This window comes from Temnothorax curvispinosus, unplaced genomic scaffold (assembly GCF_003070985.1).
Source record: "Temnothorax curvispinosus isolate PA1 unplaced genomic scaffold, ASM307098v1 QBEX01014483.1, whole genome shotgun sequence".
In the NCBI taxonomy this organism is placed as follows: Eukaryota; Metazoa; Arthropoda; class Insecta; order Hymenoptera; family Formicidae; genus Temnothorax; species Temnothorax curvispinosus.
Window position 1 is genome coordinate 42,838 of NW_020224263.1, and position 19,132 is coordinate 61,969.

The 19,132-nt window shown below is 41.7% G+C and overlaps 2 protein-coding genes across 2 annotated transcripts in view; one reads left to right on the plus strand and one right to left on the minus strand.

Annotated features, from left to right (window-relative positions):
* Positions 1–6: 6 nt before the first annotated feature.
* LOC112464715 (calmodulin-like protein 4) lies at positions 7–1,184 on the minus strand. Its single transcript, XM_025031872.1, has 5 exons — positions 1,079–1,184; positions 845–875; positions 630–761; positions 370–552; positions 7–307 (listed from the first exon to the last, which is right to left on the minus strand). Exons 1-5 carry the CDS (start codon positions 1,079–1,081, stop codon positions 207–209), a joined length of 450 nt encoding a protein of 149 aa, XP_024887640.1. The 5' UTR covers positions 1,082–1,184; the 3' UTR covers positions 7–206.
* A 3,712-nt stretch (positions 1,185–4,896) lies between these two features.
* The window catches only part of LOC112464708 (disintegrin and metalloproteinase domain-containing protein 10), a 59,515-nt gene continuing 45,279 nt past the window's right edge, over positions 4,897–19,132 (plus strand). The window contains exons 1-3 of the mRNA XM_025031854.1: positions 4,897–5,000; positions 12,984–13,680; positions 17,001–17,142. Coding sequence (XP_024887622.1) covers positions 13,404–13,680; positions 17,001–17,142 — 419 coding nt within the window. The 5' untranslated portion in view covers positions 4,897–5,000; positions 12,984–13,403. The remainder of the gene's footprint in view (positions 5,001–12,983; positions 13,681–17,000; positions 17,143–19,132) is intronic.

A 19,132-nucleotide genomic window follows, 5' to 3' on the forward strand; every position in this document is an offset into this window, starting at 1 on the left:
TGGGAATAAATAATGAAATAGACTTTATTTATCCGATAACCAGAAGTCCCGCAACCATATTTTTGAGTTATAAAACTCCTTTTAAAGCTTAAACTGATCTTTTCTTATTTATGTAAAAGTATTTTTCTCTTTCGCGCCTTTCGTAGGAATATATAGAAGCGTAAAATCGTGGACCGTGGTATATAAATATGAAAATCGCTTAATTATTAATAATAATCAGGTACAGGTGCACACGCAATTTTTACAAAATCTTCGTATTTCACATGTCCGTTTAAAGACACGTTGGCTTCGCGGAAGATTTGCTCCACTGCAACAAAGGACAGTATTGCCAAACGTAAAAGCTACGATTAAATTATTCATTCACTTTACCTTCTTTGCTACTCAATTGCTCTCCCCAGTGAAGCAACATATGCGCCAACTGTCGTGCTGGTATAGTGCCACTGTGAGAGGTGTCCGCAGCTTGAAAAGCTTTGATCACTTCTTTCGGCAGGTCCTCCGCGCGAGTCTGAAGGTGCATGACTTCCAAGAAATCGGCAAAGGACATCTTTCCACCTGGAATCAACACGAATGATTTCCGTTCTCTCCGTAAAAGGTTTCCCCGGTGAAAGCTGGACATCGTGAGACATTACCTTTGTCCTTCATGTACTTGTTCAATTCCGCAATCGTCGGGCTCAATCCCAGGGACCTCATAATTATAGTGAGCTCGTCAAGCGTGCGAATCTGGCCGCTTCGAGCGAACAGGTAGAAACACTCTCGGAACTCTGCAAAAACAATCCATTTCAGACCGCTTGTTCGATTTTATTTCGGACATACGACGAGCAAGGGTGGATCTCGCAAAACGTACCATCTATGTCCTCTTCTCTGAAGTAGCGCGCCTGCAACAATTACATACCGGATGAAACGGGAAAGAGTAAAGCAGAATGCAATGTTAGGTAAATTGATTGTGCAAAAGGAAAAGCCAAACAGAGTCGCGTATGAGACACGAAGAAAGTAGCTCGAGTCCCAGTATCGAAACTTTACGATGTTCTAAGGGGATTGCGAAATTGTTGGACGTAATTGCAATATGTATCGAAATTACCATGGTCGATTAGATTTATGGGGATCCCCGTGTCTCTCCCTCGGGACGTCAGATTTTGACAACAGGTGTTCGACGCGAACGTAACCTCACCTGTTCTTGTAAGAGAGCGACATCGTCCGTCGGGAAGGTACACTAGGGATCCTGGTCGAGTCTGCGGAAGGGAAGGTTGATCGGTCAACGTTCCTGTTGCTCATCCTGTCGTCGAAATATAATTTTAGAATGCGCTGATTCTTTAACGAAATTCCGTAAAAATTTTTTTTTCGCGACAGAAGCGATTCTGATACATTCAAATCGGATGCTTCTGAGAGAATAGAGAGCTCAAGGCTCCTCGAAAAAGGGAAAAGATTTTAGCCAAAGGGTGGGATCCAGGCTAAATGCCGCGCGAATTAAATCACGAAGATTTTTCTTTTGTACATCCTAAAATTAATATCGCACAATTGTTGATGTCTATTCGTGTCGCGATTATCCATGTTTTTATTTGCGATGCATCCTCACAACGTCGAGTTTTCAATTTTTTAGAAAACTTTAGCATAATTTCGATCATACAAAACCGGTCTACTGAGAAATATTTTAAAAGCTGGATGTTAAGGGTTGACTTATTCAAGATTTTGCAGCGAGTTTGTGAATTAAATTAAGACGAAACGAACCCAAGGTAGGAATCACATGTCATTTTGACGTCAATTGACGTCAAAAGACGTCAAAATGACATATCTACCAGGGAAGTCTGGCAAAACCCGACCTCTATAATTAGACGATCTAGAATTTAGATCTATAATAATTTAGGTTTAGATTTTCGGTCCCTTTCCATGTTTCACACGTACTTATGTAAAATTATAGAGTTATTAAATTCTAAATTCCATTTTCGATAAAATTCATGAGATGCAATTCATAAAATTTATTTTTCATTTCTTTCGATTACGTGACAAAACGGGATTTCGTAACGCGTTCAATTGCAGAAACGATAACATTTATCTCTGCAATAGTCGCAATCCCGAGCAATCAAATTTTTATAATTCTCCGATGAAACGCGATAGACGAAAGCATATATACAATATTAATTAGTAATTATCTATTCGCTCGTTAACGAATATTCCTATAACAAATTCGCCCAGGTGATAAGGGGTCGGGAAAGAGCGATTAATCAAATGGGGCGTTAGCATAACTTTTCGGGGAATAAATTCCGCGCTAATTGCGACTAATGCGATCGGGCCGCTATCGGACGGTGGCGAAAAAAAAAGAGGAGAAAAAAAGGAAAATTAGAGAGCCGCAGCGGCAGCGTATGGCGAAAAGAATAGCTGAACGGAACAATGATGCGGTAATCGTCTCCCTTCCGCGGGCGGCCGTATTAGAATTTATTTCGAATATGCTGGCGGGAAGAGAGGGGAGGGAGGGGATGCCGGGTGCCCGCCGGTGGCTATTGATTAACGTTCCTCGCCTCCGCGCTTCGTTAAAAAGGCCCTCGGCCATCAATCTCGGCGCCTTTTTACGAGGCACCCGACGATTACTCTCTTCTCGCCGTCTCCCGGAGACGAAACAATTTTTTCGCATCCCCAGGAATGACTCGACGCGACTCTCGACGCGTTATAACTCGCGTTTACGTCTCCGTGACGTCAAAAGAAACGCGAGAGAAGCTCGCCACGCGGCAAGGAATAATTATTGGCTTCTCGCTTGTCGCGCGCGACAACGATTGCGAATTAATGGCGCGCGACTCGAGCGAAAATTGTATATCGGACGATTACGTCGCGCGTAAAAGAATCTCGCGCTTCAACTCGAGAACGCTCTCTCGCTTTCGTCTCGATCCGCACCGGTATTTTCGTATAATCGAGTGTATCTCTAATCATCGCCTTAACTTAAATATCTGCTCGGCTGAATCCTAAAATAAAATTGATAATCAGATTCGCGCCTCGGCTCGATCTTTACTCGGACATGGAAATTTAATTCCACGTTGAAGTTTAATTTCTTTCTCCAATTATCACGCTCTTGTATACAAACGGTCGCGTCTCGTCTCGCGATTAATAGCTAAACGCAAACGGCTATACAAATCTGCGTCGATCTCTCATAAAAAATGCAATCCCCGTGCTACTCCGCTACTTCGTAAACTATAAACAAACGCGATCGTCGCGGCAGTCAGCGGCGTGGCGTCCGCGCTCGATAGTTTACGAACAGTTAGCGTTCCTCTCGGGAGGGTTAAGCAATCGTTAAGAGCGTTGCAGCGGACTCGCAGCGGCCCGTGGAAACTAATTGGATATCGCGGGCTCGTCCTTTGCAGCATACCGTTTCCATAATTAAATTGCTCGCGGCCTCGGCGCGGCCGCATGTCGATAATCAAACTAATCCACGGCGCAACATTCCCGGGGTAATGGTTTCGCGCCGTCGACGCGACCGGCGACCGGCGACCGGCGACCGGCGAGCGGGGGACGAAGGCGAGAGGAAAGGATCCCGACCGTTCTCTCTCCTTCTCTGTCCCTTCAACGCTACACCGCCGCCGCCCTTTTGTCACCCCGTCCTCGTCGCCTTCGCGACGTTTCCTTTTGTTTCATTGATAAATCGTTCCTCCCGTAAGAAGGGTAGGTATACGCGTGCACTCTCCGGCGCGTTTCGGTTGCACGAGGGTAGAAGCAATATACCGAACGACAGATACGAAAATATATAGCGCGACGGGCGGGAGGAACAGGGGTACGGCAGCGGTTCAAAATAGATGTAGATCTTATGGGGTAGAAGGGAAAGAGAGGCAGGAATTGAGCGAGAGAGGAACGGAATATCGGCGTAAGGGGGCCGCGCGAGGAGGAGAAAGTTCGCGGAAGGACGACATGTTAGCGCTCGCGCGCTCGCGTCTCTCGTCCTGCCCGCGCTCCGATCTTCCTCCTCTTGCACTCGCACGCCGGAGGCTGGAGGCTGGAGGCTGGAGGCACGGAACGGAGGAGAGAGACCGAGCGGGGCGATATAGGGTGGGCGATGCGCGTTCGCCGCGAGACGGCGCGAGATAGAGCGGCGGGAAGGGCGGGGGAGAATGCGAGGGGGTTGAATAAGTCCGTTCCGCGTCGTGATGGGAACTGGGAAGCGACTTGGGAGAATAGAGAGGACAGAAAAGGAGGTACGTCTGTTCCACGGAGTGCGTAATAAAAATATATTTAAGCGTCGCGTGTAATTTAATCGCCCGCGATCGGAGCGGAACGCCGAGAGAGGCCCGGCTTTAATTATCTTCAACACATTAACAATAATAAATACGTTTCGGAGCACGCCGTTAGAAAGAAAGAAGAGAGAAGGAAAAAGAGCGAGAAAGGGGGGGGGCAAAGAAAGAGGGGGAAGGTCGCGCGGGATTGGGCGCGAGAGGGGATATATAGCTGGGTCGAACGCGCGCGATTGGTGGGGGGAGTCGTTGGCCTCGGGAAGTCGGGAGTCTTCGTCCGCGAGCGGTCTCGCCATCGCCAGTGACGCCAGTGCGTTGCGGAACGCGCTCTCCGTTCGGTCCTACTACTTGTCGGGCGCTCGTTCGCTCTCGCGCGTGTATGTGTGCGCGCTCGCGCTCGCGCGTGCTATCTGCCGTTTTCGCGTTTCGCGGACGTCGCCGTCGGCGTGCTCCGGCTGTCGCGAAGCCGCCGGGATCGAGAAGCGACGCCGTCGTCGTCGTCGGAAGGACCCACTCTCTCTCTTCTCCGGCACGTGTGTGTGCGCGCGCGCCCGCGAGTGTGTGCGTGTGTGAGCGAGTGTGTGTGCGCGCGCGTGCCTGTGCGTGCATGTATTCCGGATGCCCGGCGTCTACGCGGGCGGCGACGGCGTCGTCACGCGGCGATGAGCGCCGATGACACGCGGAGCCGACTTCCTCCTCGGGTGCAGGTGCGCGTCGTCGGGCGGCCGGTATCCCCCACGGGGGCGAGCTAGCGGCACCAGGACGAGCGGAGCAACGACGAGCTGCGCCTCGGTGAGTGTGTAGGACGTAGGACGCGCCGCGGCCGCGTCGAGCCGGACAGGCGCGCTGCTCTCCCCTGACTCCCCCCGCTGTCTACGCGTCGGGACTCGGGACGATGTTTCCATCCCGGTGGTGTGCCGCGTGTCCTCCGGCTCCGACGAATTTCGGAGCGGTCGGAGTAGCGAATCTCGCGCTCGCGTCCACGGGCCGAGAATTCGAAGGGAGGTGGCGCCATTTTCCGCGAGACACAAATTTGAATTTCCGCACGTCGAACGCGTCGCGCGCGCCGAGTCAGATTCCACTTCCATTTTCCGCCGGAGTTGACAATTGACAGGTAAACTAAACACACCGCTACTCGTGCCGCTCGATCTTGAAATGGAATCCGCGAATCCGTTTTGCGATCGCGGATCGCAAAACGAAATAACCGCCATTTTCGTCGGCGCGGGCCGTCGCCGTCGCGCCGTTGAAAGGATACGCGGCAATACGACGGGGCAATGGGCATCTCGCACGTTTGTGCGTGTTTACGTTGCGAATCCCCGGTGTTTCGTCACATTCGAGCGCTCGTGCGCCGTCCCCTCACATTGCGCTCCGATCAGAATGAAAGGAACGTGATTAGCGGGCCCCTCGCCGCGCCGGGTCTCTCGCGAAGCGAGCTGCGAGTGGAAGCGAGCTGCGTGAAGTTGGCCGCGCGCGCGTCCCCGACGCGCGTTCGACGTGACGAATCTGGTTGTGACTTGTCGTGACAAGCCGACTCCCATCGGATCGGCGCGCAACCGTAATTTCCGACACCTGTGTAACAATTTGAACGAAGTAAGGAGAATTGAACAGATAACGTGACTTTGTATTATACCGAAAAGGGGGAACGAGAAGATAATCGCGCTTTGCATAAAATAGCTGTTGTATAAAATAGCGTTCAAACTCCGCGATGGGATATTGTTACGTGACAATGGAATTACGCGAATGATTATAATTATAATGACCTGTATGCAGGATCAAATATAAATCTCGCGATCTTTTGGTCGTTAATCGGTCACGGACGTTTTTATTACAGACTACAGAGTTATTATTAATTTCAAAAGTGATTGTAACAGAAGGAAGGTAAAGCTATTTTTTAATTTAAAGTAACTTACACCGTTAAATTCGTAGTGTCAATTATACTCAATTCGAGTCGTTTTTAATCATTTCTATAAATCGCGACTGTTCCTATCCAATATTTCGTTAGATTAACTAAAACTATCAATTTAACTAAAACTCAATTTAACTAAATTAATGCAGTTAAAATGATACTGTTTCGTGTTGAAATAAATTTCAACACACATGGTAGTTAAAAATAACAAAATATTATTCAACTCAAGATATTGGTTTAAATTTTATCCTTTAATATCCTTTAACAGTATATACGACAAATTAAAAATGTCTGGTACACTGAAAAAAAAATACTTAGATCCAAGAAAATATTTTTTCACATGTATCAGTGGCTTATTTACTTAATATAATCACATAATTATTTAGAATTAAGTAAAAAAGAAGTAAAGTAAAAAGTAAAATTAAGTAAAAATATCTAATTCTAAATAAATATGTGATTATATTAAGTAAATAAGCCATTGGTACTATGTGACAAAATATTTTCTTGGATCTAAGTATTTTGTTTTCAGTGGATAGAATCTTAGGAAATATCTTAAGAAACAGATGAATTATACAAAATATTTAACCACGTACTTAAATTATCGAAATTGTTAAAGTATTATTAATTATTATTATATGTTATAACTCAAATGTTTTGTATTGGTGTGAGTGAAAAGTTAATTGCAAGGGACGCCGTTTGCTTCACCTTTTTGTGTTCTTTTCCAAAGTCTCCGTGATGATGGGTCTTTTAGATGTACTATGATAAAAGCATCTTCGGGGGGAGCTTAGATAATTAAAAAACCGTCAAAGATCCTTCGCGCGCCTGGCCCGTGCTATTTGGACACGTCGTTTTTATGCCAAACAATTTGCATAAATTACCCGCGCCTTTTAAAGGACTCGCGACGGCGAGGGACGAGCTAGTTCCGCCTCGCCTTTGGGTCGGCGTTCTGGAGAGAACGCGCTAAACGTCGGGAAATATTTGCGACAGAAATTGGTATAACGTATAACAGCTCGTCAAGGCTCTTGAGTAAAGCACGATCGCGAGAAGGCCAAAGGGGAAAGCCCAGACACGTGCCGTCGACGTTCAAAATTCCCGTGCTCTTCGGGAAACGCGGAGTGTTTTATTATGTTATGCCAAAAAGCCATCGAGAAAGGCACTCGTCGCACCGCGATGCTATACATTTATTGTTAGAGATAATAGGGGAAAAGCGGGAATAGTTAATCGCCGTGTGTATCCGTCAGATATAACAACGGGTTACGGGACATTATTATTCCGGGGATCTGCCGAGGATTAAAATAAAACGCAGCCGCGGGAATTAAATGGTGTTTGAAACTTAATAGCGATTGGATTTTTGAAAGCGTTCGGGAATTATGACGCGCGTATCGGGACTATCGGGAGCGAGAAATGACAATTAGCGTTTTAAAACGCTTCTCTGTCCGCCGGTTAATACAGAGCCGCGTGTTTTGAGTGTCAATTTTGCATGCCCCGTGCCCCGGGCATATAATTCGATGCGGTTTAACACGAAGATTGACCTTTCTCTTTCGCGCCAGACCTTTCGGTTGTAAGTAATTAGACGCGGTGCAGAATGCACGATTGTTTTGAATTTCTGACTTTGGAGTCTCCAACTAAATGTGAAACTGGGGTAGAAATTCATAATACATGCTGAAATCTCGATGGATCGCGCAGCGCACAAACGCGAATACCATTATGAACCTCAATCCTGTTATTTGGATAGCTTGATATACTTGCTCCGGAAAAGATTTCTGAAATATATACCGAATGTTATACATATAGTTCGTAGTTCGTAGTCGTTAAAGGTCTTAGCCTGAAGAAAAATACATGAGAGGATATAGTATAAAATATTAAAGGAATTAATGAATTATACGTAGTAAAATCACTCTTAACGATATAATGAGCGTTTTTTTATAGACAACGTAATGGACGTTAACGCGTTGTCTAATTCACAAGTGTTTCTAGTATAAGTATAACGTTGCCACAGAAATTTCATAAACTTAAAAACAAAAAACTTTTTTCCTTAAGATTAACCACGAAAATTCCAATAAAGCTGCATAAAACACGACAACGAGAATATTATAGATGATTTCAGGCGTGGTTTTGCGTTTTCGAATTTTTCAGATTTTTATACGGACATTTATATAGATTAATTTTTGAAAATTACAAGGACATTGCCATTGCTGGAACCATTTTTGCGTGCCTGCAACATACCATTAAAATTACGTATCTCGAACTGAATAGATATTCACATAAATTCAGAACAATTAGCGACAAGCACAGTGAAAAAGGTTCCATAATGGTACTTATCTCGAATGGAAGAGATCCGCTGGAAGGTAGAATTATAACGTGTTCTCCCTTCCCCCCTGGCTATTGTTGATTGATAATTATAGAAAGTATCCATAGAGCGAGAGAGATCAATGAAGGTTTTGAAACTGATTCAGTTGGAAGTCAATGCACATAAACTGCAGTAAATAATATTATTCACTCTGTAGTTAAATATTGATATTTTGTTTCTTGGAAACTACACGTTGCGATAAAAAATTTGCTTTTTAGATACTATAATTTTGCTTTCTTACATTAATTAAGTCGCCTTGATTTTATTCAGGGTAAAAAGTAGATTTCGAATATTTTGTCGGAGATCTAACGGTGCAATAGTGTACGTTTGTGGGCGATCGAATTTCAAGACGGCGTAAAATTCATCGCGGTTCTTCGGAAAAGAAGGTTCGATCGTCGTCGGACGGCGTGGCGCGGCTCCTTCGTAATTATTCTATTCGTCCGGGTTTTCCGTCTCTTTCGCTTGGACATTACGCAAAACGTGTTTTCGCCGGCGCGCGCGTTGCGAGGTAACGGTTCAGCGAGGCGCGCTCGACGGAAAATTGTCCGATCGTGTTCTGCCGGCGAACGCGAACGGACGCTTACGACACGCTAATCCTCTCCGATGTCGGTTCCTCGTCTATCGATATTCCCGGACTATCACGGTGGAATTTCGGTGACGTATTCACGACGACGAGAGATCCCCACTGATCCCAGTCGGATCCTGATATATAATAGATAGACGGAGCGTCGGCGTGGTATTAATAGATGATAAGCCGAGAGATGCGCGCTCGTGTTTGACGCCACGCGAGGTGTCGAGGTCGGATGTTCCATATTCCATTGTGGTGGCCGTGGCTTATGAGAAAACTCCGAGTTTTGTATGCTATTAAGATTCATCTATTCTCTATTCTCTTGAGAAAAATATCTGGTTCCGTCCGTGCCCACGCGAATGAATCATTCGAAGTGAATGCATCGGAGGAACGGGTTTTCTTCAAGGCGAATTCATTGGAGTTCTCGTTCGATGAAAAAAAAAAAAACCTCGCAAGATAAAAACGAAAGGTCTCCTTTTACAGAGGTAATCATCCGCATTTAGAGATGAAATAGAAATTGGCTGCGCCAATTGAAATATGAACTTTGCTAATAGCTGCGGCAGATAAATTAGTGCATTGTGAGTGTATTACATTTTTATATATTAATACTTAAATAAATAAATATCACTTATTGAAATATGAACTTTAATTAGTAGATTTTGAGTAAGCTATATTCATTAACATTCTTATACTAATATACCTCCACTGAGAAAAAAATTGTTAATCCAAAAAAATATTTAGTCCGATACGTTCAACTAAACAATTTAGTTAGTTAACTAAACATTGGTTGTTTCAATAATTTATTTAGTTTCTTTAATCAAGAATTAATTAATTCAACTAATATTTAGTTAACTAACTAAAATGTTTAGTTGAACGTATTGGACTAAATATTTTTTGGGATTAATAAATTTTTTTTCTCAGTGTCATAAAAGTAAATGTCACTTCCTACTATTATATATTAGTATTTATTGTATTATTGTTACTAATACATTTATTATAAAATACAATTATATTTATTATCAGTATACCGCATTTTTAAATAAAAAACTTAGAAAGTTTATTATTATCTTTAAAGAAGCGTACACATGTCTGCGTCTTTACAATTTTTATTATAAAAATAATATCGTATTCTCGCTCTTTCTCTCTCATTTATCAATGATAGTCGAGAGAAAAATTTTGGGGGTGACTCGTCGCGAAATGATCGTCAAATGCGAATCGTGTAAATTCGCCGATTCGTTTCGCCGTGCCAGGACTTGCGAAATGCGAGTAATGGCTTTCGCCGCGCCAGGTCATTCTTCCGCCTGCACGGACGAGGCGCGATAAAGCTCCTCCTCGTACGAACATCGCGTCGACATTCCATTTTCGGAATGTAATGCGTCTATCCCGCTCAGGGACCTCCTCTACACAGTGTACCGGGAAAGTGTATCCGACCGCAGTGCTCCGCAGCAGCGCCCCATGTAATTTATTTCGGCAACGAACTTTAGAGTTCCTTGAAATATCGCGTCCTACCTACCTAATTGTGAACTTTACATCGTATCTCGAGAAACGAGAACGTACGACGAGCGAGAAGATGAACAAGATCAGGATCCCATGTTTGACAAAGTCTCTGCTGTACTTATTGGAACTCGGGTTTGACGAAACGGGTTAAAATAACGTTTGAACGAAGTCATCGATAGAACGTTGACATTTTGAAGTTTATGTAAATTTGCTCGCAACTTTTCTCGAGTTCAGTCATAGCCCTTTCTTGTTAATCTTCATAATTATTTTATAGACGGTATAGCGTTATATTAAGAAAATAAGACACAACTTTCTCCAGCCTTTTGTTATATTTACTATTTCCACCGCATTTTGTTAGTATTTTTATTACAATATAATTTGGAATAATTAATTTTAAATCTTATTGTTCGGTTTCTCTCTTCGTCACGCTTGGAGATAAAGTCCCGCGCGAACCGCACTGGTGGTATTCGTTGTTCATTGCTCACAAGCTTAAGCATGATTTATTCGCGGATTATGCGTCGCGTCATCGTGGAAAAACGTATTATCGCCCGGGTGATGTCGAGCTTGCGCGTCGACGCGACGCCCGCCGTCGCGATGCATGCACTTTTATTTACCCATTAGAGCGTGCGTTTCTTGACGTTGCCACGGCACGCCAGGTCGGGATATGGTAAAGTTTGTATATATTTAGTTTATACGTACACACATGTCGTTCTTTCCTGAGAATGCATTCCGCCCATCATTTCATTTTGTTTTTTCGCGAAACGCGGAAACGTCGTGCGGAGGCGAACGGATCTACGCGAACTCGTTTCTTTTTTGTCCTTTCTTTGCACTTACTGCATTACGAAAATCGAATTAACATAATAGATCGAAAATGGAACAAATAGCAGTTATATAATTCTATTATATTGAATTTTTGATTTGTTATTTCCTCCAATGTACTAGTTTTCAAATTACCTCTGTATACTTTATGATATTTTTACAAAATACAGTATTCTGAGTTTGTCTTGCTTTGGACATTATTATTATTCAACTCATGAAATGCATATTTTTTCGTGATCTGTGTCTCGGAACGTAAAGGATAACGTCAAATAGAGATGTACAGGGTGCTTTAAAATAATGTTAGCTAATGTTAACACTTATATGGAAGTAACATTTTTAGAGAAATGGAACTAATAACACAAGAAAATAACAAATGTTTCCTGTCCTCAAAGAGTCTCCACTCCGATCACCGTTGCAATGTGCAAGATTTCCGACAGAAAATTGCAAATGTGATAGCAACAATACCCAAAGAAATGTGCCTCAGGGCTCTGGAGACTGGAGACCATCTGGAAAAGATTCCAAGAATGTGTAGACAATGATGGTGAACAAAACTCTTTAGAGACTCTTTGAAGACAAAATACATCTGTTACTGTTACTATGATATCTTGTGTTATCAGTTTTGTTTCTTAAAAAAAAAGTTACTTCCATATAAGTGTTAATGTCCTTTTTAAGCATCCTGTAGATACCGTAGTGTCTGTTACTAATTGTACTATATTCGTACCGGTAAAGTCACAATTTCCAGAGAAGTAAAGCAGTTTCGTACGTCGAGTATTAGCAATACGAAAGTCACTGTCGTGTTAGTCGCGCGTTTCATTTGCATGTTTCAGAACTTTTTCCATGAAAAATGCAAACTGTTTGCGCGCTACCAAACTGATGTATTTCACGAGCACTTTTTTTTATCGTCGCTGCCCATTAATCTCTGTATTGTTATATGTATCGAATTTCCAGCTTTTCGATAACATTGGAAAATAAGATTAGATTCTTATACTCCGAAATAACCATAAGTAATCGAACTATTCACTATTGAACTATTCAACAAATAAATTAGTAAGTAACTCATATAAAATCTCGTGTTGAAAAAAATCGTGTTCATACAAGTTATTTTTTCCGATATTAAATTTTTATATCTCGTGAACACTAAATACGTCAGAACTGTCGCTTCTTGGATGCTAAATTATTAAGCTATTATTTCCGGGTTATGTTTAAATATTCTTATTTATTGTCACGTAAAGAGAGTTGTTTGTGCAATCTCCTCGTCCTGCAGTCCCTATTGCATACTGCATATACGTATGTATACCATTAACGTGCCACATTATACGAGACCGTACTCGCGCGAACAATTCTCCAGCCGCAATTGCCGAGTCGACGATACTCTATCTCAGACCCCCTCTTGCCCACGCTGCCCGACTTAAACTTTTAAGGTTTACAAGTTTACTTTTACGAGATAAACACTCGGCCACCCCCTATTACTTTCTTGTACATGAAAACGAGCGCGTAATTTCGCAGCGTGGCAAGTTTCGCGGTCGCGAGAGAGCGGCGCTTTAATTTAACTCAGTCTCTCTGATTTCATCCAGAATGAAATAATATTGCGTATTCTTGGCACTCGTGACCAATTTTATACATTCTTGTCAACAGGATCGATCGACGTCCGGAGAGCGGCGCTCGGAGGTGGTGAACGTCGAAGAGGAAAGAGGACGACGACGAGGAGGAGTCGATCCGCCGTCGAAGGTAAAGCGAGGTGGAACCGGCTGAAAAAGAGAAGAAGAAAAAAAGAGGAAGGCTGAAAGCGAAGAGGAGGCGCGGTGGTGGTGGAGACGGCAGAGGGGTCGAAAGGTTGAGCGACCTACGGACCAAGACGAGGAGGAGGTGGCGGAGAGAAAGGGGCGCCGGCAGGAGGGCAGGAGGGGAAGGAGGAGGAGGAGGGGGAGAACGACCGGAGAAGAAGGACGGAGAAATGATCTTGGTAGGTGACTGGCAAAGTGCTGCGGTGGTCGACTCCTCGACAAAAGGCAGATAGCGCCATTAGTCATTGCCGGGGCACGGAACATCGGGCCCATGCGTGTTGCGGCCCTGGCCGTGGGCGAAGAAGGGGAGGAGGAGGAGGAGGAGGAGGAGGACGAGGAAGAGGAAGGGGAGGCAGAGGGCCGTGCGGGGCACCACTACGGGGCCCGCGGGCCCGCGATGCGCTCCGTGGCTGCCGCGATAGTGGGGGGCAGGAGTCAATGGTCCATCACGACGTGTCCGATTTTCTTTGTGCTGTTGTTCCTACCCGTCTGGACTCTGATGGCCGTCGTCAACGCGTCTCCTCTTCATCCCGCACCTCCGCATAGAGGTGAGTCACATTTAGCTCTCTTTGTTGACTCGTTAAAGCAAAGGTGACTCGATGCCCCAAAGTTCATATGTTTGATCTGACAAGTGCCTTCGAATCGAGGACACACACGAATCGGTGATGAAATTAGGAGAAATACAATTTTCACATGTGTGAAAATATGTGATCAATTATATTTCAAAATGTTCAAATCCTCTTCGATGCATAATTATTTAATTTTCTGATTTGATGTAAAAGTTCGAGATTATTTATAAAAGATTATTATTGAAGTCATAATAGAGTTGGTAAGGGAAAACGGTCATATCTTTTTGTGCATTGTTATTTTTGTTAATTATTATTTCTTTAGGAACGGTAATAACAATTTAGAAAATTTTCTGGCAAATGATACTTGATTTCGTTACTTTTCCAAGTATATCTTGTCACTCATTGAAATATTTTTAATTTTTTAAATATTAGTGTTATTAAATTCTTGAATTATAACATTTAATTTTGTATATCGATATTATATACCAATGCGTTTTTATTTTTAAATAAATTTGGTTTTTAGAACAATGAAAATCGAGCTCGCGTTTATTTTTATATAATAAAATCTCGTCAATATTCCAGCCATTTATATAAGGTGTTAAATGTATGATATATTCGATGAAAAATCGTTGAATTTCATTCAGTAAAGGTTAAATTGAAAAAAATATTGGTTACTCGCGATCGTTTGTGCCCACGTGAGTTTCGGAACGTATATCGAAATACCGCGCCGTTCGATGTCCCGCAGGGGTCCGCCCGCGTCGGTAATGGCCTCAAGTCCGATACTCGCCTTTGTCCAACGTATTCCTTTTGTGCCCCGATCGCTCGATCGGCGGTAGTATTTACGGAAACAATGGTACGCGACCCTAAACAGTGCTCTAATTGTGATGTGGGAGCACGTGGCGCAAACTGCGCTTCGCGTCGCCCCATTGATTGTTCGGGCCATTTACTCTGAAAGTCGCCTAGGTCACGTATGTAACGTCCGTTCGTTAAAATACAGACACACCGTGTAATATGCAGTCGTAGCTTAGATTTCCCCCTTAAATTCATCTGGTTAATATACGAATTGAGAAGATTAGGAGAAATAATCGGCGGCTACAGACGCGAAACGAAACAAAGCAAAGATCTAGAATGATACGGTAGTAAAAAGTCATAAGTATAAAGTTATAAGTAAAGAATACGGAGATAAAAAGTTATCAAATCGAATGATGAATAACGAGTTTTTTTGTTTCTTTTACTTTCGCTCTTTCTCGTGACAATAATTAGATACTTTTAAGGGCGAGGAAAAAATATAGGGCGCAGGTAACTGGATCCGAACGTGACTGGATTGAACCCGAGAGTTTTCGCTTACCAAACGACTATTAAGCTACCCAAGCCTCACGCATTAATACTCTTCCACTTACCTATCTGTGTTTAATAGCGCTACGCTACGATTACAATTAATGAAATTATATCGAATAAATTAAATTTTATTTTTCACATTCCCGGAATATCCGCTGAAATTCTTCAATCTTTTCGGGTGAAACATTGTTGATTTTATTTTTAAGCTCTTTGAGCGCGTGCTGTTAAAAAATATAGGTATTTCGATATCGGCGGATCACTTTCGCGCATATTATATAAAAATATCGGTACGTTATTAAATTCGCTATATTGAAATCTAGCGGCGGGACTGATGGTTAATGTGTGTATGTGTGGGTGTGCGCATCCTCTTGGTAAAGTGGACGCGAAACAAGTGCACTTCGGCCGCTGCACTCGTCCGAGATCTGAAAACGCGTCTCTGAGGAGTTTTCTCGGTCGAGTAGTCGTGGTGAATGCTCGTTTCCTCTTAAAATTTCCGTGATCCTTTCATCCTAAAATACTAAGCGAGTTTCCGCGGAGTGAGTGTAACATTTCGCAGCGTGTACATAATGCGCGCGGAAATAAATTAATTGATTTTGCAGTGCTATTGCGATGAGACGTCGGCATCTACTGAAGCACGAGTAGATTTAAATTGATAGGATGAAGTGAAAGAAGAAGGCCCTTTGATATTAATAAAATTATATTAGCGACAGAAGAAGGTCCAATGAGAGAGCGCGATACGTAACTGTAGCTGCGTACTTAAGTAATTGTAGGTAATGCAAGTATTGCCGATGGTAAGATATTTCAGTGCATCTCAGATTCTTCTTATAATTATTAAAAAAAGAAATTAAATTTGAGCCTTGCAATTTGCTCTTTTTCTTATGATTAAGATTTAGGTCGCATCCATATAAAAGAATAGATATATTAATTATCTTTCAGCATTTTCGATGCAAAATATGACTATTTAGTTTCAATCTGTAAATGCGGATATTATGCGGAGTCATACTCTCAGACCATGTTATATCTATATATAATCGTCCAATCCGAATTAGAATTTTCGTAAATACGAAATGCGTCAATTTATTTCACCATTATGCATTTATAATGATAGACATGACTGGTTGATTTTACCTTTTCATTGCGACTGTCGTGAATAACACAAAGAGAGCTCAGAGACAAATATGAAGATAAAATATCGAAAGTCAAAATCTGATTCTATTTTTTCGAGATAGATATGTGTAATTTGTATTATATGATCTTTAGTCGAGATTATCGTATGCTTTTGTAATAAACCACGCAGTGAAAGTGCCATACCCGACCTACGCGCCTTCGAATTTTGCAACGATCTCGGCAGGAAAAAAAAACGTGGTATAGTCATCGCGTTTTTTCCCACCGTGAGCAATCGAGCGCGAATTATGTACGCTTTAAGGTGCGTTTATATCATGTGGCAGAGAGCTCCAGGTACCACTAATATCTGACAAGAAAATTGCGATATGTTTTGGAAAAATTAATCCAGATCGTTTTTCCTCGACTTTGTATTATTAATAAGCTCTCAGTGTAAATATAAAACAATATAAAATTATTATTCTTAAATTACAATACAATTTTTTTCAACATCTCATAAAAGGGAATTTAAAAATATTTTTCAGATATAATTTTACACTTATTATGCATTTATAAAGAAAAAGTACCAACAATAAACTATCCTTTAGTCTCGAATGAGTTTTATATCGCGTTTTTCTTTGTCTCATAAAAAAGTTAACGGGACAATTTTTTTATTTATCTGAAGAATATGAACGCTCGTTCGCCTCCTCAATCACGCCTGTGCTGTGGTAGCATCTGATACAAACGCATCTTTATGGCGCGATTCATCTTTGCGTGACTCGCGGTTTACCGTTTGCGCAACGCATTCTTCTTATACGGCCACTAATAGTACATCCGTTTCCTTCTCGTGTGCTTTTCAGATATCACGCGCAGCTCGTATATCAGGTACTACGAGGCAGCCACATATGACACCGTAGCCTTGAGACGACATCGCAACCGGATACGCCGCGACGTCACCGACTCCGAGCAACCCCTGATTTTGAACCTGAAGACGCTCGACAGGTGAGTGTGAATCCCATAAGCAAACTCCTTCGTTCGCTTCTCTCTATCTTGGTACATATACATACAGCGGATTCTTCCCTCCCTCGCTCGCGGTGTGTTCCGAGTAGAGACGGAGAGATCGATACGGAATCTGGATATCTGAAGAATCTGTTGAAATATCGAGATTATCAATTGGATGTTCAATCAAGATACGACAAATGCTTTTAAACCATTGTGAAAAATTTAAAATTTTGGTTTCGAGACCACAATCTACAATATTGAAGAATTTTTCGCGATTTAACGGTATCTAGACGAAAATATCTCTGAACAAGTTACTATTATTATACAATCTCTTGCAAATGGCATTTCGAAAATGGCGAATACGTGTATCTCCTACACACTGGTCGTAAAGCGATCGTGGACCAGTTACCAGTATATGTGCCGCCCGCACGTTCTCGGTATGTCCTTGTTAAGTCAGTAGTATCTGGATCCGATTAAAGATGGTGGCCAAGACTAATTCACGTGTGGCTTATTGCTAGCTAGTTTGTGTAGGTCGCTCATATTGTAAAATTATTTTATTTTATTAATTAGACGTATCAATTAATGCGATATATAGTCTCTCTCTTTCGCGTTTTGTCTCTGGCTCTCTCTCTTCTCTGAGATAGGAATTTCCAATCCTGTTTGTGTCTCATCAATTGTTGTCTCATCAAGAAGAAAGAAAAGTGATTCTGTTTTTCAGGGTGTTTCGAGAAACTATAGATATTCTGCTTTTTATATCATGTAGGTCATTTATCATTTTTATCTTTAATAAAAAAAACTTCCTCTTATCCTGCTACGTCCGATAAAACATGTAGAAAATAATTATTGAAATGTTTTCTATGACGAGACATTTTTGTTAGCAATTACAACGCTTACAGTTATAACAACTGAAAAGTAGGAGACGTGCGTTCTTTCATCTGTTCTCGTGTCGAATATCAATGTTAATGCCCTCACGTCGAACTGGATTTACTATCGGGAACGACAATCACGGGGAGTTTCTCTCTTACGGTTATATTTAATAATATAAGAGACGCAACGCCAGAAAGTTCAATTTATGATAGCGCTCCAGTTCAGCAAGAATACAAACTGCGCTCTAGTCAGTGTCGGTGTATTACGACGGAACCGTTTAAATATTGAATCGCGCTTTCACTCGCAGCGTATTTACGAACTTAAGAAATGGCCGTTAGATAACGGTCCGACTTCGTTTTGTCTTCCGAATTGTAACGGTATACGATGTGGCTTTTTCAAATTCTTCAATCCACTCGTTTCTGTACCGCAGAATTTGTATATTAAAATTACAAGTTTCTCAATCCCCTGCCCTAATGTAAATATTGTTTATTCATTAACAATCTTTTTTATGAGTTGCAAAATTACTTTTGTTAACGCGTTATCTTGTATTACGTGACGTAATTAGGAAATAAATTAATAATAATTTTCGTTAATGGTGAAAAAATAATGCTTAATAACTTGAACTAAAGGTAGCCACTTGCGTCTCTTTTGCCTTTAAAATTCGAAGTAAATTTTAATTTTGTAGTTTTATATATATAACTTCCATAATCAAATTATATGTAACTTCCAAAATCAAACGCCAATCATAAGGAATTTTACCATTTTATTGTTCGAGAATAGATAAAGAGACTAAATCGAACGAAATTTTAATTCTTGATTTCCTTTTAATTGTGATTCATCACATATTAAAATGACCATAAATATTAAAATAAATAAAAATTGTGTCTGTAATTTTAGGATTGATTAGTAATAATGAAATTTCGGCATTTATAATGTGAAAAGCAAGAATTAAAAAATAAGATAAAGTTCTATTAATGTCTTTCAATGTTCTTGTCAATTGTTCATCCATTTAATTCTTTTACATGTAATTTAATTTTCTTTTTATGGTAAATTTAGACTTTGGTGACTTTTTACGTCTGGGACGTATTACATATATTTCATCGTTATTTTTATTTGGTATATA